The following is a 22,372-nucleotide window of genomic DNA, read 5'->3' on the forward strand; positions in this document are numbered from 1 at the left end:
AAATTCTTGACCCAAAACTGAAGACTCACTGCACAAAATAACGACGTATTACAAAAAGGCTGTCTGGGAAACCATCAGATATCTTATCGAAGATGCCGCATGGGGAAATATCTTTTCTCTTCCAGCTGAACAGTGCGCGAATGAGACCACTGAATGGTTCAAAACTGCAATTGAAGCACATGTTCCCACACGGAAATTCTATAGCAAGCCCCACTCTCCCCAATGGTTTACCTCTACTTGTGCAGCTGCCATTGCTCAATGGCAGCATGCGTACTGCAGATTCAACTGACATAAGTCCAGTTCAAACAGACAGAAGTATATAGAAGCTAGAAGTAATTGTAAGAGAGAAATAGCGACAGCCAAGACAGAATACACTGAAACCACCAGAAAACGCATTGAAGCACAGAAATTAGGAAACCGTGATTTTTGGAAAATCTACAACAGTGTAGTAAATAATGGGCAGTCAACGATTCCCCCACTATCAAACAATCATGAAGAAATCATGAAGTAAGCTAACCTACTTGCCAGTCTGTTTGGCTCAAACTCAACATTGGACCTGGCACACCACTCCCTCCCTGATGTTCCTTTAAAATCACCTCTTCTCATAAAAGACCTAGACACGTCAGAGGCATGTGGACCCGATTTCATCCCGGCTGTGCTATTATAAAAATGCTCCGCTGGGGTTGCTCCAGTTCTCTCCAAACTTTTCAACAAATGCCTTAACGAATTTTGCTTTCCTGACTGTGGTACCAGTTTTCAAGAATTCTGGCGAGAGAACTGACCCATTAAATTAGCGCCCCGTTAGCTTTCTCTCACTTTTCGCCAAAATATTTGAGACCATAATTAATCAAACTGTAGTCCATCACCTTACAGCTGCTAAACTCCTGACCGACAAACAATATGGATTTAGGATTTAGCCCGTTTCACAGCAGATATCCTAACTGTAATCTCTGAATGTATATACCGTTGACTGGCCAAAACAGGGGGGGGGTAGAGCGGTAGCCCTGGATATATCTAAGGCTTTTGACAGGATATGTCACGATGGTTTTCTAAGGAAAATTAGATCATATCGTATCACTGGAAGAATACATAATGTAATTAAATCTTTCTTAAGTAAGAGAAAAATCCAGGTTATCCTCGATGTTCGTACATCTAAACAATATGACATAAATACGGGAGTACCTCAGGGGTCTATCCTTGGACCTTTATTATTCCTGATATTAATAAATGACCTCCCTGATAAAATTGTTTCGGAGATGGGTATATTTGCTGATGACACCACTCTCTATAACAGACAAGACAGGAAAACAAATGAACACATATCCAAGGAAATGGCAGAAACAGTAGAGGATGACCTCTAATCTGTAATGGAATGGGGACAAAAATGGATGGTCATATTCAATGCTGCCAAGACTAAGCTTGTTTCCTTAAGTAATTACAAGAAACCTTCTCTACCACCAATAGCAATGGCCAAGAACACATTACCTGAAAGCATTTCCTTTAAACTCCGTGGCCTAACGTTTACAGGGAACATGAATTGGAATACATACATTGAGAGTATTGTCAAGGCTGCTGCGGAGAAGGTGGGCTCTCTCTACTGTGCTAGAAAACTACTTTCGTCTGAAAGTATCCTGTACCTCTATAAAGTCACCATTCACCCATGTATGGAGTATTGTTGTCACATTTGGGCTGGTACATCTGCTGCTTGTCTCTCGCTCCTGGACAAGGTTCAAAAGAGAGTTGCTAACCTGATAGGTCCTGAACTGTCATCTAGGCTTCAGCCTCTGTCCCATCGAAGAAATGTTGTATCTCTCTGCCTGTTCTTCAAGTACTTTCATGGTGAATGATCTGACGAAGTACAAGCACTTGTACTCCCCCCGGCGTGAATACCCCCAACAAACCCAGCAAGCAGCTAAATCCCACCCCTTCACAGTAGAGATCCCTAGGTGTAAGAAAGCCTTCCACTCCAATAGTTTCTTCCCCCGAACTGCTAGACTTTGGAACTCCATCCGGGATTCTGCTTTCCCAACTGTACTGACATGCAGAAGTTCAAGTTTAATGTGAACAAATATCTTGCTACTCATCTCCGTTGATAATACCCCTGCAACTTATGTCCTGGATAGAAGCTCCCTACTTCAAAGTGGCACTGTGCCTTGTTTGGCGTGAAAATTTAATAAAAAAATATGATAAATTACAAATTGTTTCATTCGATAAGATAATAATATTTTCCTGCCGATATCTTCAGACAATTCAAGCCAAAATAAATTTTTAAAAGAAACATTCTTTAAAATTACAAATGAGCATAAAAAAAATCAAGAGTTGAAGTGCTGGATAGTGCTGGATCGGCAGCATAATATTGTCCTGTCGATTGAAACAATTTGTAATGATTTAAGCAACCCCCCCCCCAAAAAAAAAACCGAGGTTGAAATAATAAAAACATATTTAGCTCTACTAAAGTATTGAGCACTTTTCCCCTGTTTATTTTTACCAAATATACCTCCATATATATATATATATATATATATATATATATATATATATATATATATATATATATATATATATATATATAGGCTGTCCACAAATTCTGACTACATTATGTAGCCAGACTTGTTCCTTGCTAATATAGTCAGATGGTTTTGTGGCCAGGTTCGAATCTCCCAACAAGCTGTAATCATAACTCCCTGCATTGATAGATTCCTGAAAGGATGAAACATTAATGTCCATAGGTATTAAAAAAATTATCATAGTAATAATTTTATATATATATACATGGTGCCCATAAAGTCTGGCTACATAATCTACACAGTGCCCACAAAGTCTGGCTACATAATGTAGTCAGATTTTGTGGACACCATATATATATAAGTTCTCGACGATAATTCTTAGCCTGAAGACGTAATCCCCCAACGCGGGTGATTACAGAAACATGTATGCACATATGTAGCCATCAATGTTTGTATAAATAAATTTAATATATATATATATATATATATATATATATATATATATATATATATATAGCCAGTAGAGTTTAGTTCCCTAGAAGTACATCGAATGAAACAACATGTGTCTACCAAAGAGTGCTCAATGAGTAAACAGTACAGGTATATGAAATTTATTTATACAAACATTGATGGCTACATATGTGCATACATGTTTCTGTAATCACCCGCGTTGGGGGATTACGTCTTCAGGCTAAGAATTATCGTTGAGAACATATATATATATATATATATATATATATATATATATATATATATATATATATATATATATATATATATTTAAAGGAGATTAGAGCAATAGTCTAAAGAGCTGAGTGTATTTCAATGTAACAGTGAAATTACTAGTTTAATTGAAATACGGGAAAGAGAAAGTGCTCGTTGTAATTTAGATATATAATAAGCTCGATAGGTAGATATCCTAGAGCTAATTCAATATTAAGTAATGTGATTGATAATTTAAAATTTGAACAATTAAATTTCAACTAAATTAAAAATCCGTTTCATAAGAAGGAACAACAACAAAATCAATTATCTGTACGATCGTTTCGGAAAACAATGCTTTTTATTGTGGTAAACATCCAGTTACGAACAATAATTACATATAGCCTTTTAATAAGCAAGATGTCCTCGTCAGCAAATTTTGAAGGGTTTTTATTAAATCTAAAAGATACCATAACTAAACCTAGCATTAAAAGTAAGGCAGATGTATTTTTTAATTTTTCGCCTTTTGAAGTCAGGAACTATGTTTCAGGACTGCCAGCAACCACTGTAAAAGAGTAATAAAAAATGCAAGAGAGCTATATGCCCAGTCTGTTAAATCCAAGGTAGCTGATCAGCGGCTTGGTTCCCACCAGTTTTGGCAAATAACAAATAGGATCCTGAACAGAAGTGTGCGTTCTATCCCAACCATTATCAATGGACCAGAGGTTATCTCGTTAGCGTCAGACAAGGCCAAACTATTTGCAAAGAACTTTGCAGCTAATTCTACCCTATGCGATGAAGGCCATCAACTCCCCATATTTCCTCCTATAACACAGAACAAGCTAGATAACATACAAATATCCGTGCATGAGGTCGCCAAGCTAATAAAAAACCTAGATTCCAGTAAAGCAACTGGCCCTGATGGCATCCCAATTATAGTGTTAAAAAAGCTTCAACCAGAACTTGCTCCCATACTTACGAAACTATTTAAGCGCTGCCTTAAGGAGAAGTGCTTTCCGACCCGCTGGAAGACCTAATCAGTTTGCCCTGTATTTAAGAATTCAGGTGATAAGTCATTTCCCTCTCAGTACAGACCAATAAGTCTTCTCTGTGTTATGAGTAAGTTGCTGGAATCAATATTAAATAGAGAAATAGTCAACCACCTCAGCAGGAATAACCTTCTTAGTGACACACAATATGGTTTCCGCTCTGCAAGATCTACCGCAGATGTGCTGACGGTTATATCCCACAGGATTAGTGAATCTCTTGACAAAGGCTTCCTTTCTAGGGCAATTGCTCTTGACATATCAAAGGTCTTTGACAAAGTATGGCATAAGGGTCTACTTCACAAGATTTCCAGCTACGGTATAACTGGAAATGTTTTCTCAATCATTAAATCATTTCTCTCCGATAGGCTCATAAGAGTAGTGGTAGATGGACAAAAATCGGAGGCCTGCAATATAAATGCTGGAGTCCCTCAGGGGTCAATCCTGGGCCCAACTCTCTTCCTGATCTACATCAATGACCTCCCTAAACACATACTTAAATCATTCGTTGACATCTATGCTGATGACACGACCATCTACGGCAACACATCAAAGGCTGTAAATGACGAAGTTCTCTCGGATTCTCTCTCCTCTGATCTCGAGCGCGTGGTTCAGTGGGGGAAGATGTGGCTAGTTACCTTTAATGCATCCAAAACCAAACTCCTATTCTTACATCATCAACGCTCTGATCCCCATCTGGCATCAATTGTGATGGATGGTTCTCGTCTGGGTGAGGTCCCGTGTTTTGACAAGCTTCTGGGTTTGACCTTTACTCCTGATCTGAAATGGAACACGTACATCAAGTCTGTTGCCAAGGTCGCTGGAAAGATGGTGGGATCCTTCTACCGCTCCAGAAGATATCTCACTACTGATGCAATTCTCTATCTATATAAAAGCCAAGTACGGTCAAGGATGGAATACTGTTGCCATATCTGGGCAGGAGCTGCCAAAAACAGCCTATCATGCCTTGACAGAGTACAAAATAGACTTCGTGGTTTGGTGGGGGATGCCCTTTTCTCTACCCTGCAACCCCTCTCCCACAGAAGAGACGTTGCGAGCCTATCCTTGTTTTATCGTTATTTTCATGGCAGGTGCTCGTCTGAACTCCAATCCCTGGTCCCCCCTTGCCAATCTTTCACGAAAAACACCCGTCTAGCTGAATCCACTGTGAAAAATTTCCCCCACTCTATATCTGTGCCTAAATCAAAACGCGGATTTCATGAACAAAGCTTCTTTCTTAGAACTGCACGCCTGTGGAACTCTGTTCCGTCTGCCTGCTTCCCTCCGGACTACAACTTGGATGTCTTCAAGTCTAATGTTAACAAATTCCTAATGAACCGCCCCCCTAATTAAACACTTCATCAAATCTCCTCACTAACGTAATGTACTTGCAATAACCCTTATCCCTGAGTGGCTTCCGGGCCTTGATAAGTGGTGATCACTGTGTAAAAAAAAAAAAAAAAAAAAAATACTCATATATATATGTTTGCTATAGTTTTTCGCCTCTTTAAATGATGAATTTTAAAAGGGGGGTCGTCCGTGTAATAAGTTATTTCTGTTATCGTACTTTTATACATATATATATATATATATATATATATATATATATATATATATATATATATATATATATATATATATATATGTAAAAGGATTTTCCAACAGTAATGTTGGAATGATTAATCAAAATAGTAATCGGGAATTGGAAAAATCGGAACTTTTTAGGGCATTGGAATCGGTATTGGAAAAAAATGTGCCTATTTTCCGAAACCAAAAGCGATATTTTTAGTTATCTTTTTTTATTTGATTTTGTTTAAAACATAATCTCCCCTGCTGATTGTAATAAGAAAATAATATTTATTTATTGATTTTACAAATTGACCCCCCCCCTCCCCCGGTGTGTTTTTGCATTAGAGAAAATATATACACATTTAATATGCATTTATACGGTAATCAGGAAAAATGACAACTCTATAGTTAAATATTTACACATTTATAAAGAATCAGAATCGGTAATTGTATTGGAATCATCCCATCACTAATATATATATAACTCTATAGTTAAATATTTACACATTTATAAAGAATTGGAATCGGTAATTGTATTGGAATCATCCCATCACTAATATATATAACTCTATAGTTAAATATTTACACATTTATAAAGAATCAGAATCAGTAATTGTATTGGAATCATCCCATCACTAATATATATAACTCTATAGTTAAATATTTACACATTTATAAAGAATCAGAATCAGTAATTGTATTGGAATCATCCCATCACTAATATATATATATATATATATATATATATATATATATATATATATATATGGTAGATTCCTGCAGTCTTGACAGACCATGGATACCGACTGTAAAAATACGTGCATAGGAAATGTTTTGTAGCAAGCGTTGCGCAATCTCAAACCACACCTCTTCTGAATCGACATTGTTAAATACCAGTGGCAAGTGAAGTGTATGTACAGGACGACTGAAAAATGCCGAGATAAGCGGAGAGCACATACAGCGCCTAGAATTCCCAAATTACCTCTGAAATATATTTGTGATAAATTTCAAACCAGTAAAATATTTGTTTATTTTCCTAATATTACGTTGTGATTTGGCTTATATATATATATATATATATATATATATATATATATATATATATATATATATATATACACAAAGTCTTGTAAAGATGAGAAATTGGTTGAAATGTTTGCTCTTTTTTTCCTCCATTTCAGTTTTTTCTGGCCGTGGCTAATTATGGCGCGGCAATGGATGGCTCTGAAACAACGTCCACGATTTTCAGGTGGAATATGGAAAGGCAAAAGTTCCAAATTTTTCAACAGCTTCAGACTTGGACGGCGACTGATATTGAATTCTTTGAAATAAAAGGAACAAAATTTATTGCTGTTGTCAATTACGCAAAAGGTTCGTATCGATTTTTTTTTTCCCACCAAAGATTTAAAGCAAAAGTGGCCCAAAGTGTTGGGACAATGAATCAGAATCAGGAATCTGAAAAATCTGAACCTTCGGGGGGGGGGGGGGTAGCAGGTTGGTATCGGGATCTGAAAAATTTGTGTCTATTTCCGATGCCAAAAACGATTCCTTTAATTATCTTTTTTTATTTGATTTTGCTTAAAACAAAATCTTCCACAGTTGATAGTAATAATAAAATAATAAATTTTTATTGAATTTAAACTACCAGTAAAACTAAAATTTATAGATCACCCTCTCCCACAAGAGTGTTTTTACGTTTGAGAAAATATATGCACATTTAATATATTTTTACGGTAACCGGGGAAAATAACAACTCTATAGTTAAATATTTAGAGATTTATAAAGAATCGGAATTGGTTATTGTATCGGAATCGGGAATTTAGTAAGGAATCGGCAATTGTATCGGAATTGGCAAAAATATTGGAATCGTCCTCTCATTAGTGGTGACGAACAAAAAAGTTTCTTCGCAAGAGTTTCCCGCCTGTGGAACACATTATCACGGAATTACTTCCCAGCTAACTACAACATGGTCACCTTCAAATTCAATGTGAATAGATTTTTGTCATCTATATTTGCTCATTCCGTTAATCATCCTAAACCCTCTCATGGGTCTATTCACCTTTCAAGTAACTATTATTTAACCTCATTAACCTTTATCCTCGAGTAATCTTCAGTCTTGATCAAAGTTGAACACTCCCCTCCTCACGGATTCATTGTTAAAACTAGAAACGTAGAAAATATTTCGTAGTAATTCAATTTCGTTGATCTGCTCTTTTATTTACCTCCTACCAGTGGGGGGGGGGGTGTTAGACACAAGGTCAAGTGTGTGTTTGTTGAAACTGACTTTTGTGGAACGAACTGGATTCGTTCTCAAACAATTGAGGAAATGAAAGAGACTGTTACGCTCACACAAGAGATCTTCCATAGGTTTGCTGGTTAATTTTAATGCATCCAAAACCAAGCTTCTATCTTTCCATCCTCTGATCCCCGTGTGGCATAAATCGAAAAGAACGGCTCTCGTCTTGGGTAGGCTCCATGTTTTGACAAGCTTCTAGAGGTTTATCAGGAACTTGTTTATGTTGGACTTGAAGACATCCAAGTTGTAGTCAGGTGGGAAACAGGCAAACGGAAGAGAGTTCCACAGGCGTGCAGTTCTAAGAAAGACACTTTGTTCATGGAATCTACGTTTTGATTTAGGCACAGATAAAGAGTGGGGAAAATTACTGACAGTGGTATCAGTTAGATGGGTGTTTTTCGTGAAAGATTGGCGAGGGAGGACCAGAGATTGGAGCTCAGACGACTACTTCCCATGAAAATAACGATAAAACGACAGGCTCGCAACGTCCCTCATGTGAGAGAGAGAGGTTGCAGGGAAGAGAAAAAGGCACCCCCACACTAGGCTACGAACTCTATTTTGTACTCTGTCAAGGCAGGATAGGCTGTTTTTAGCAGCTCCTGCCCAGATATGGCAGCAGTACTCCATCCTGATTTGAGATGGACGATGTACATCAAATCCGTTGCCAAGGCTGCTGGAAAAATGGTGGGATCGTTCTATCGCTTCAGTAGATATCCCTCTGCTGGTGCAATTCTCTACCTGTATAAGAGTCAGGTACATCCTAGGATGGAGTACTGTTGTCACATCTGGGAAGGAGCTGTTAGAAGTAGCTTATCCTTCCTTGACAGAGTTCAAAATAGACTTTGTAGCCTAGTGCAAGATGCCATTTTCTCTTCCCTCAACCTTTTTTTCCACAGAAGAGATATTGCGAGACTGTCTCTGCTTTATCGTTATTGCCCCTTATGCCAAACTTTCGCAAAAAACACTTGTCTAGCTGAAATCACTATCAATAATTTCCTCCACTCTTTATCTTTTTTTTTTACATAGGCATCACCACTTACCAAGGCCCAGACGCCACTCGAGGATAAGGGTTAAAAAGTGTACAGTAGTCAACTTGACAATATAGTAATCGTTAGTAATGGAAATTCGGTAAATTTGTTAATTTAAGTGGAACGACGCATCAAGAACTTGTTTACATTGGACTTGAAGACAATCAGATTGTACCTATTTACTATGCCTCCCCACGGGACAGAGTTAGACATCAGGGTCGTTTTTTAACGTGGAGAAAAGGTACAAAAATAAAAATTGTCTCAGTCGTGAAGGATTTCTCCTCCACCGAAAGAGAACAAGAAATAGAAGTGCAGCATCTGAAGAACAGATGCTACACTTTGATCTTATCCAAAAGGCCAAGTAGGTAAAAGCAGGAAAACGGAAGACAGTTCCACAGGTGTGCAGTTATAAGAAAGAAACTTTGTTCATGGATTCTATGTCTAGGTTTAGGCACAGATAAAGAGTGGCAGGTGCTCGTCTGAACTCCAATCTCTGGTCCCCCCTCGCCAATCTTTCACGAAAAACACCCGTCTAGCTGAATCCACTGTCAAAAATTTCCCCCACTCTTTATCTGTGCCTAAATCAAAACATGGATTCCATGAACACAGCTTCTTTCTTAGAACTGCACGCCTGTGGAACTCTGTTCCGTCTGCTTGCTTCCCACCTGACTACAATTTGGATGTCTTCAAGTCCAACGTAAACAAATTCCTAATGAACCGCCCCTTAAGTAAACACTTCATCAAATCTCCACCCTAACGAACTGTACTTGCAATAACCCTTATCCCTGAGTGGCTTCCGGGCCTTGATAAGTGGTGACCACCGTGTAAAAAAAAAAAAATTATTGATAATGTTTTCAGCTAGATGATAGACGAGTGTTTCTTGTGCAAGTTTGATGAGGAGGGCCATAGATTGGAGCTCAGACGAGCACTTGCCATGAAAATAACGATAAAGCAGAGACAAACTCGCAACATCTCTTCTGTGCCTAAACCTAAACGTAGATTCCATGGATAAAGTTACTTTCTTAGATCTGCATTCCTGTGAAACTCTGTTCCATTTTCCTGCTTTTTAACTTGACTACAATATGGTCATCTTCAAGTTTAATGTTAACAAATAACCTTAAGTGATCCAATTTACCAAATTTCCACTACTAACGATTACTATAACATGTTCCCATTAATTACTGTACACTTATTAACCCTTATCCTTGAGTGGCCTCTGGGCCTGGATAAGTGGTGACTCCTAAAAAATAAAAAAAAAACGGGTCACTTTAGAAGTATGATATTTTTTTTTTTTACATTTTCATCCCAAACAAGGCACATTACCACTTTAATGTAAGGGGCTACTATTAGGGACATAAGCTACAGGGGTACTATGTGGGGAGTTGGGCAGCAAGATGTTGGTTCACGTTACACTTGAACTTCTGCATGTCAGTACAGTTGGGGAAGCAGGAACCCGGAAAGGAATTCCAAAGTCTAACGGTTCTGGGGAAGAAACTACTGGAGTAGAAAGATCTTTTACATCTAGGGATCTCTACAGTGTGGGGGTGGGATTTTGCAGCTTGTCGGATTTGTCGGGGGTATTTACGTTGAGGAGGTACAAGTGCTTGCAATTCGTCAGGGCATTTACCGTTAAAGTACTTGTAGAACAGGCAGAGGGATGCTACATTTCATCGATGGGACAGAGGCTGAAGCTTAGATGACAGTTCAGGACCTATCAAGTTGGTGACTCTCTTTTGAACCTTGTCTAGGAGCGAGAGACTAGCAGCAGATGCACCAGCCCAAATGTGACAACAATACTCTGTACACGGGCGAATGGTGGCCTTATAGGGGTACAGGATACTTTCGGGTGTTAGTAGCTTTTTAGCACAATAGAGAGAACCTACCTTCCTCACAGAGGCCCTGGCAATACTCTCAATGTGATTTTTCCAACCCACGTTTCCTGTGAACGTTAGGCTGAGGAGTTTAAATGGTGAAGAGTCTTTGCCCATTGCTATTGGTGGTAGAGAAGGTTTCTTGTAGTTATTGAAGGAAACAAGTTTAGTCTTGGCAGCATTGAATGTGACCATCCATTTTTGTCCCCATTCCACTACAGATTGGAGGTCGTCCTCTAGTGTTTCTGCCATTTCTTTAGATATGTGTTCATTTGTTTTCCTATCATGTCTGTTATAGAGCGTGGTGTCATCAGCATATATACCCATCTCACAAACAATTTTCTTCAGGGAGGTCATTTATGAATATTAAGAATAATAGAGATAGACCCTTGAAGCACTTCCGCATTTATATCATATTGTTTAGATGTACGACCGTCGAGGACAACCTGAATTTTTCTCTTATCTAAGAAGTATTCAATTATGTTAAGTATTCTTCCAGTGATACCGTATGATCTGATTTTCCTTAGAAGACCTCCATGTCATACCTGTGAAAAGCCTTAAATATATCTGAGACGTATGGAATGCTTCAGACTACTTTGGAACCGTCTTGCATGTATCGAGCATCAGCTATTTAGTTGCATAAGAGATTCAAGCATAGCAGAGATTCTATGAGGGATGATGACGGGTGTAGGAGGAGTAAAGAAGTCAGAACATCAGACTTGATTGGCCAAATAAAGAATTTCATGGATAAAGATCCTTGTGAGTCTATACAGACAATAAGTGCGCAGTTTGATGTCAGTGTGGGAACTGTAGACACAATTATTCATGATGAACTGAAGATGTGGAAGATTTGCGCAAAGTTTGTCCGAAGGGTGTTCCATGCTTATCACAGACTATTTAACCCGACGGTGGGCATCAAAACAGTTCCCCACTCTCCCTCTAGTCCAGATCTTGCTGCTTGTGACTTTTGGTTCGCCTAAGCTCAAGGAAAACGTCAGAGTCTGTCGTAATGAGACAATTGAGGAGATAAAAGAGGCTGCGACAAGGGTCATTACACGAATCGAGGATCAGTTTTTGAGTGGCATAAGAGATTCAAGAAAGGCAGGGATTCTATGAGGAATGATGACGGATGTAGAAGAAGAAAGGAAGGCGAAACATCAGACTTGATTGGCCAAATAAAGAATTCCATGAATAAGGATTGTTGTGTGCCTAAAGAGAGAATAAGTGCACAGTTTGATGTCAGTTTGGGAACTGTGTCATAATTATTCATGAGGAACAGAAGATGCAGAAGATTTTCACAGATGCACCAGTCCACAAGTTCATCCTTGTCATAGACTAGTTGACCAAAACAACAAGATGGGTCCACGCCCTCTCTATACAAAGTCCTTGTAATTTAAAGGCTGTCGAACTTGGCACACCCAGGTTTTCATTTCATGTCGTTGACCACTTAGCCACTGTCATCGATGTTATTGACAAGCTGACACCATGCTAATCGGACGATTTCATTTTATAAAAAAATGTATGCGGTGTAACGTAAAATATTCCCCTGTAAAAATTCTTCTTTTATCTATAAGAGAAGAAAGACTGGTTTTAAGATCGGACTTTTTTCGATTTTCGATACTTATCGGATGAATTTCTGTAAAAAACATATCTAAGAACACTGCCAGACATATAAATTAACTTTGTGTGAAATTTGCAAAAGATAGGCTCAGCCGTTTCGGAACCTATGGGTAAGGAACTCACACACACACACACACACACACACACACACACACACGCGCGGGCACACACGCACACACACAGACACACGCGCACGCACGCACACGCCCCCCCCCCACACAAAGTGACTTTCATATAACAATAGCGATAGAGATACGTACATGCATGCAAAAATATAAACTTTAGGTTTGAACTCCTAAGCAAAAATAAAATGAAATAAAATAAAATAACTTTGTGTGAAATTTGCAAAAGACTCAGTCGTTTCGGAAGCCATGCGTAAGGAACTATACAAATGAAGAAATGATTTGCAGCGATTTTAAATGACATCTCTTCTTTTATCATGAGATTAACTCATTAATAAGAAAAAATTAAATGGTGATGTATATCCTGGCTTGAACAGGGGACCGAGCTCTCTTTAGACAAATCTGATTTCTTTAAAAAGAAATGATTTGCTGAGATTTTATTATCCCTCTTTTGTCGGTGTTACGTAAAATATTCCCCTGTACAAATTATTTATTTCTGCATAAGAAAGACTATTTTAATGATCGGATTTTTTCGATTTTCGATACTTATCAGATGAATTTCTGTACAAAACCTGTCTAAGAACACTGCCAGACATATAAATTAGCTTTGGGTGAAATTTGCAAATGATAGGCTCAGCCGTTTTGCAACCTATGAGGAAGGAAGTCACACATACACACAGACACTCACACTCACACTCACTCTTACACACACACATACACGCATAAACTCACACACACACACACACACACGCATACACTCACACACACATACACGCATACACTCACACACACACACATACACGCATACACTCACACACACAAAGTGACTTTATATAACAACAAAGACAGAGATACATGTATGTAAAAATATAAGCAAAAAAAAAAAATATAGCCAAACTTCGTATTATTGCTAATGACGCCTGTTAACCATTTTCTAAACACATAACAAGAAAAAACTATTTTTTCACCCCCACCCTAGTACGCAATCTCATGACTAGTGCTATGACAACAGCATATTCTTTTCATTGTTTTGACTCTCGAGTGTGTATCCATTGATATCTTATATGTTTTTTTTTTATGTAGAGTGGTGTGGTTCTCGGTTGATTAATTGTGTCTAACTGCGTCAGATATATATTCGAGAGTCAAAACAACGAAAAGAATATGCTGTTGTCATAGCTCTACTCATGGCTGACTTACGTTTGTGTCTTTATTATGGTTTGATATTGTCTTTTTTAAAAAAAAAAAAAAACATTTTCCTCTGCAAATTTACTGATCTCCGAAACGGCTGAGCGTATAAAGAAGGAACACGCGTATGCGCGCGCGCACACACACACACACACACACACACACACACACACACACACACACACACACACACACTCACACACACACACTTTAATGATCCTGACGATTTATTTGGCTGGTGTGAATTTATTGTTATTATTGCCTTAAACAGGAAGCAGCTTGCTTGCAACATCCGCCATTTACCGATGGAACCGGAAGTTGCGACGTTTTCAAAAAACGCAGCAATTGAAGACAACCGGCGCGCGGGACATCACGGCATTCCAAGTGCTCGGATACCAATTCTTGATTGTCTCGCAAGCTTTCAACGGACGAACAACATTTTTAGAATCCGTCGTGTTCATATGGCATGATGGCAAGTTTGTTGAATTTACCAGCATCGAGGTAAGATTCCTGGGTGTTTTTGTAGATTCGTGATCTTTTAAAACAACGCATTTCAGGTGAAAACATTATTACGTATTTACATCTCATGTCTAAATTAATATACAGGGAGGAACGATAAAATTGCGCCCTAGAAAAGACGACCTGATTCCATTTCCGTTAAATGAAAATCGGGTTTCTTTTGTTGTTGTAGACGACATTGTCAGTTGTATACAAATCCTAAGAGCGATAGGAGCTTCCTATCATGTCTTAAAGTGACACAATGTTCAACGAGCAAGATCGGAAATGCGCCGCTCTACAGCACATGCTCTCTGTTGCAGACCAGGATATAAATATCCTAACTCGCTACAAAAGAAAATAATGAAACGAATGGAATGAAGGAAACAAAAACTCAATTGCTGGATAAAATAAACATGTCGTTTATTTTATGTCAAAATTAAATGGTTTAGGTGTAACACGTGTTCATTCAGGCGTTGACGACTACATGCGTGGAAAAGAAAGGAATTAAGTAGAGGACGAGAAATGGTAGTCCCGCATGTAGAAAGGGAAATAGAAAGGGAGTGTTGGCCTCAGCAAAACCGTGCGTTTATGATAGCAGTCGTCCACGTGGAAAAGTCTTCAAGCCAAGAGCTATGGACGCCGAACTTGCCTGATTGACGAACCCAGGCAAAAGGGGAAGAAAGAGGAAGTTGAATAGTGTTGTTGACTTTTATATCGGGGTGAGTCTTCTGACTGCGCATGTCTAGAATTCCTTTCAGGGGAAGTGACGTTTCCCTATGTGTGCGTACCTGTGCGCGTATGTGTGCGTACATGTGTGTATGTTAGCGTGTGTGTGAGTGTATATACGTGAACATGAATATATGTACGTGTCTGTGGGTATGTGCGTGCGTACATGTGGGTGTGTGTATGAGGATGTGTATATGCGTGCGTGTGTGTGCGTATGTGCGTGCGTACATGTGGGTGTGTATATGTGAGGGAAAACATGTTCGAACATCTCTACCGATCCAATTTATAGCAACAGAACCATTGCCAGCACTATCACAATGCAAATCTAAACGGTTCAACGCTTGGCACAGCTCAACGACAGTTTCCGGTCATGCTCATGGTCTTTGGTGTAGTTTCAAGTGAGAGAAGCATCACGACATCTCATATCTTCGAAATCGGCTTAAAAGTCAACACCAAAGTGTACTAGGATGTACTGAAGAGCGTGGTGATCCCCTGGGGCAATCAGGTGGCTACTGGCAGACCCTGGGTGTGGCAGCAGGACTCAGCGCCAGCCCACAAGTCCAAAGAGACCAAAGCTTGGTTTCAGAAGGAGTGTTACGACTTTGTACCTTGCTCTCACTACCCCCTTCTCCCCCAATCTGAACCCGTTGGACTACTTCGTTTTAGCATACGTCGAGAACATCACCAACATGACCTCTCACAACATGACCTCTCACAACATGACCTCTCACAACACCAAAGTCAGCCTGATTGCCGCTATCCGCCGAGTATTCGCCGAGCACCTGCCGGCACTTGTGGAAAAAGCATGCTCCCAGTTCTGGACTCGTATCGAGGCAGTGATTGAGGCTGAAGGCAGCTACATTGAATAGATGTCAGCTCTACTACATAATCAAGTTACCTGAATTGATTTTTTCACTAAAAGTTTTAAAATGAAAGCTGTTGTGTTGTTTTCTTTAGGGCAACAAATTTATCGTTCCACCTTGTAAATTAAAAAAAAAAAAAAAAAAAAAACTACAAAAAATGATCCAGTAGAAAAATAAATAAAAATAAACTGCCCGCCCGTGGAACACTATTCCGTTGGCTTGCTTCTCAGACGATTACAATATGGTAATCTTCAAGTCTAATGTAAACAAGTTCTTGTTGAGCCGTCCTCTTAAATAATCCAAATTCTACCCAATTTATACCATTAACGATTACTACACTACCACCTTACATTCGTTATCCCTTATCCTCGAGTTGCCTTCGGGACCTGATAATTGGTGACTCCCAAGTAAAAAAAAAAAAAAAAGACGAATTTATCGAATTACCGAGTTCTATTGTATGTTTTAATGTAAAAGAATTTTGCGACCAATTCAGTATGACGAACTGACTCATCTTCCTTGAGTTGACTTAAATTAAAGATCCGCGATTTTTAAACACATTTTTAAAGAGAGTAATTGCGGAATTGTGAACGTAATATAAGGCACAATCACGTGGACACACCGGTTCTTGCCAGATCACCGAAATTAAGCAGAGATAAGTCTGGCCAGTAACAGATGGGTGACCATTTGGGAAGGCTAGGCGCTGTATGTACCGCGCCAGGTCGTAGAAATTTCTAGATTGATATGTTTTTAACACATGAGGGGAAATGCACCCCCGAATAAAGGCGGAGAGCAACAGGGGAAACTACCATCTTCACTTGTCTTCCCGAGATTACCATGGTTCTATAATTTGGAGAGCCGTGGTCGTCGATGCTGTTAAAACGGTAGAGTCGCTGCATGCAATTGTGGATGACTTTCTGTTAATAAAAAAATACATCTAAAATAATTTTTCATATTTTTTTAAAAATTTATATTAATTTTGACATGACAAGTAAGTACGTAATAATATTTTCAATTTAATGATGACACGTAATAATATTTTCAATTTAATAATGACACATAATAATATTTTCGATTTAATAATGACACGTAATAACATTTTCAATTTAATAATGACACGTAATAATATTTTCAATTTAATAATGACACGTAATAATATTTTCAATTTAATAATGACACGTAATAATATTTTCAATTTAATAATGACACGTAATAATATTTTCAATTTAATAATGAAACGTAATAATATTTTCAATTTAATAATGACACATAATGATATTTTCAATTTAATAATGACACGTAATAATATTTTCAATTTAATAATGACAGTAATAATATTTTCGATTTAATAATGACACATAATAATATTTTCAATTTAATAATGACACGTAATAATATTTTCAATTTAATAATGACAGTAATAATATTTTCGATTTAATAATGACACGTAATAATATTTTCAATTTAATAATGACACGTAATAATCTTTTCAATTTAATAATGACACGTAATAATATTTTCAATTTAATAATGACACATAATAATATTTTCGATTTAATAATGACACGTAATAATATTTTTAATTTTATAATGCACATAATAATATTTTCAATTTAATAATGACACGTAATAATATTTTCAATTTAATAATGACACGTAATAATATTTTCGATTTAATAATGACACGTAATAATATTTCAATTTAATGATGACACGTAATAATATTTTCAATTTAATAATGACACATAATAATATTTTCGATTTAATAATAACACGTAATAATATTTTCAATTTAATAATGACACGTAATAATATTTTCAATTTAATAATGACACGTAATAATATTTTCAATTTAATAATGACACGTAATAATATTTTCAATTTAATAATGACACGTAATAATATTTTCAATTTAATAATGACACGTAACAATATTTTCAATTTAATAATGACACTTAATAATATTTTCAATTTAATAATGACACGTGATAATCTTTTCGATTTAATAATAACACGTAATAATATTTTCAATTTAATAATGACACGTAATAATATTTTCAATTTAATAATGACACGTGATAATCTTTTCGATTTAATAATGACACGTAATAATATTTTCGATTTAATAATAACACGTAATAATATTTTCAATTTAATAATGACACGTAATAATATTTTCGATTTAATAATAACACGTAATAATATTTTCAATTTAATAATGACACGTAATAATATTTCCAATTTAATAATGACACGTAATAATATTTTCAATTTAATAATGACACGTAATAATATTTTAAATTTAATAACGACACGTAATAATATTTTCGATTAATAATGACACGTAATAATCTTTTTGATTTAATTATGACACGTAATAATCTTTTCGATTTAATTATGACACGTAATAATATTTTCAATTTAATGATGACACGTAATAATATTTTCAATTTAATAATGACACATAATAATATTTTCGATTTAATAATGACACGTAATAATATTTTTAATTTAATAATGCACATAATAATATTTTCAATTTAATAATGACACGTAATAATATTTTCGATTTAATAATGACACGTAATAATATTTTCAATTTAATAATGACACGTAATAATATTTTCAATTTAATAATGACACATAATAATATTTTCAATTTAATAATGACACGTAATAATATTTTCAATTTAATAATGACACATAATAATATTTTCAATTTAATAATGACACGTAATAATATTTTCGATTTAATAATGACACGTAATAATATTTCAATTTAATGATGACACGTAATAATATTTTCAATTTAATAATGACACGTAATAATATTTTCGATTTAATAATAACACGTAATAATATTTTCAATTTAATAATGACACGTAATAATATTTTCAATTTAATAATGACACGTAATAATATTTTCAATTTAATAATGACACGTAACAATATTTTTAATTTAATAATGACACTTAATAATATTTTCAATTTAATAATGACACGTAATAATATTTTCGATTTAATAATAACACGTAATAATATTTTCAATTTAATAATGACACGTAATAATATTTTCAATTTAATAATGACACATGATTTTCAATTTAATAATGACACATAATAATATTTGAAATTTAATAATGACACGTAATAATATTTTCAATTTAATAATGACACATAATAATATTTTCAATTTAATAATGACACGTAATAACATTTTCAATTTAATAATGACACGTAATAATATTTTCAATTTAATAATGACACGTAATAACATTTTCAATTTAATAATGACATGTAATAATATTTTCAATTTAATAATGACACGTAATAATATTTTCAATTTAATAATGACACGTAATAATATTTCCAATTTAATAATGACACGTGATAATATTTTCGATTTAATAATGACACGTAATAATATTTTCAATTTAATAATGACACGTAATAATATTTTCAATTTAATAATGACACGTAATAATATTTTCAATTTAATAATGACACGTAATATTCTTTTCGATTTAATAATGACACGTAATAATATTTTCAATTTAATAATGACACGTAATAATCTTTTCAATTTAATAATGACACGTAATAATATTTTCAATTTAATAATGACACATAATAATATTTTCAATTTAATAATGACACGTAATAATATTTTCGATTTAATAATGACACGTAATAATATTTTCAATTTAATAATGACACGTAATAGTATTTTCAATTTAATAATGACACGTAATAATATTTTCAATTTAATAATGACATGTAATAATATTTTCAATTTAATAATGACACGTAATAATATTTTCAATTTAATAATGACACATAATAATATTTTCGATTTAATAATGACACGTGATAATCTTTTCGATTTAATAATGACACGTGATAATATTTTCAATTTAATAATTACACGTAATAATATTTTCAATTTAATAATGACACGTGATAATCTTTTCGATTTAATAATGACACGTAATAATAATTTCAATTTAATAATGACACGTAATAATATTTTCAATTTAATAATGACACGTAATAATATTTTCAATTTAATAATGACACGTAATAATATTTTCAATTTAATAATGACACGTAATAATATTTTCAATTTAATAATGACACGTAATAATAATTTCAATTTAATAATGACACGTAATAATATTTTCGATTTAATAATGACACGTAATAATATTTTCAATTTAATAATGACACGTAATAATATTTTCAATTTTATAATGGCACGTAATAATATTTTCAATTTTATAATGACACGTAATAATATTTTCAATTTAATAATGACACGTAATAATATTTTAAATTTAATAATGACACGTAATAATATTTTCAATTTAATAATGACACGTAATAATATTTCCGATTTAATAATGACATGTAATAATATTTACAATTTAATAATGACACATAATAATATTTTCGATTTAATAATGACACGTAATAATATTTTCAATTTAATAATGACACGTAATAATATTTCCAATTTAATAATGACACGTAATAATCTTTCCAATTTAATAATGACACGTAATAATATTTTCAATTTAATAATGACACGTAATAATATTTTCAATTTAATAATGACACGTAATAATATTTTCAATTTAATAATGACACGTAATAATATTTTAAATTTAATAATGACACGTAATAATATTTTCACTTCAACTGCGTTAGTTTAAAAGATTGCCAATCTACTCAAGCACCGATTTGTATTTTCTTTTCGGGTTATTTGGATTATTCGAACTACTGTTCTCATCTTGAGTGTTATTCGCGCACTGTTTCGACCGATTAACCCCCGACCTTCTTCATGTGTATTTCATTGATCTCGTGGATCTTTTTGTCAAACTCCGAATCTGCATGGACTTTTGAATGAAACCTTTTATTTAATCCCTGGGGGTAGCATGCTCTCGTTCTATCAGCCATGACTGTGTAGAATTTTAAAATAATTCTCGCAATTGTATTCTCAGTATCGCTTGCATTGGGGATTGAACTCTCAACCTCCAGAAGAGTGTCGAAATTTTGTGATTAATTAAAGGGTTCCATTTGAAGTTCCGTACAGATTCCCGAGTTTGACAGAAAGATTTCCGAGTTCGACAAAATACATCTGAAGAAGGTCGGAGTTTATATTGACCGAAACGTTGTGAAAATAATACCCAAAATGAGAACAATAGTCCGGAGAATCTAAGTGATACAATTTATCAATCCTTATCTAAAAAATTAAAAAAATAATTGTTTGTTTTGTTTTACGGCGTATCAACACTTTTTATGTAATTCAATGTTGAATCCATTAAGCGATTACGAAAAGAGATTTGGTGTCTGTCCATCTGAAGCCGAACTCTACTATTACTTCTATTAATCGTGATATTGCACTTTAAATGTTCAATTCAACTTTACTATACCATTTCAAACTAATATACCATCTTTCAATGTTCACATTAGAGTGTGGAAATAGTGTCTGTTCTGTTTTTTTATACCATTTTCCCAGGCATTATCTCCGTCTATTTGAGGGCTTCGTGTATCACCTTTCTGTGACGTTAGACCTAGATATCCCGTATCTTTTCTGTTCTCATGAAACAATACTTACAGACATTACCTCATCCTTTGGCGGATAGTGTAGTATCTGTATGATTTTCATAATACCATCTTCCCAGGTATTACCTCCTTTTTAGGGTGGTATGGAATTATACTATCAGCGAATGAATGCGGCTTCTGTAAAAAAAAAAAAATCTATTTAACACATGAAAATGGAAATTTTTTTTTTTTTTTTTTACACAGTGATCACCACTTATCAAGGCCCGGAAGCCACTCAGGGATAAGGGTTATTGCAAGTACATTACGTTAGTGTGGAGATTTGATGAAGTCTGACTGCAATTATTTATATCGTTTTTACAATTGCAATCAAAAGATTAAAAAAAATATCAACAAACTTAGGCACAAGGTCCTATAAGAAGTTGGGGAGGGGAAGGGTGTATTTATTTGATTCCCCACTGAGCAAATTAGACACAAGGCCGTTTTTAATGTGGAGAAAAAGGAGGAGGGGGGAGGGAAAAGGGGGACCAGCTCCCGAGAGGTGGGAAATGGGAGCTGGATAGTGATTTGCCAGCTGGCCCATGTAGGGTTGCCCTTACATGGACCAGAAGATTGTCACAAAGGCAAAGATCTTTGATTGTACCATCTGCCGGGACAGATACTACGATATCTATTTGCTTCCCCACCGAGCAAATTAGGCACAAGGTCGATTTTTAAAGTGAGGAGTGAAGGGGAGGCAGAAGGGAAAAGGGGACCAGCTACGAGAGGTGGGAAATGGGA

The 22,372-nt window shown here is 35.2% G+C and overlaps 1 protein-coding gene across 1 annotated transcript in view; it reads left to right on the plus strand.

The window, feature by feature from the left end:
* Positions 1-22,372, plus strand: part of LOC145241563 (thrombospondin-type laminin G domain and EAR repeat-containing protein-like) — a 181,472-nt gene that overhangs the window by 135,370 nt on the left and 23,730 nt on the right. The window contains exons 7-8 of the mRNA XM_080104634.1: positions 7,006-7,195; positions 14,218-14,447. Coding sequence (XP_079960760.1) covers positions 7,006-7,195; positions 14,218-14,447 — 420 coding nt within the window. The remainder of the gene's footprint in view (positions 1-7,005; positions 7,196-14,217; positions 14,448-22,372) is intronic.

The sequence above is a fragment of the Euprymna scolopes genome, chromosome 20, assembly GCF_053919585.1.
Source record: "Euprymna scolopes isolate OS-2025 chromosome 20, ASM5391958v1, whole genome shotgun sequence".
Classification (NCBI taxonomy): domain Eukaryota; kingdom Metazoa; phylum Mollusca; class Cephalopoda; order Sepiida; family Sepiolidae; genus Euprymna; species Euprymna scolopes.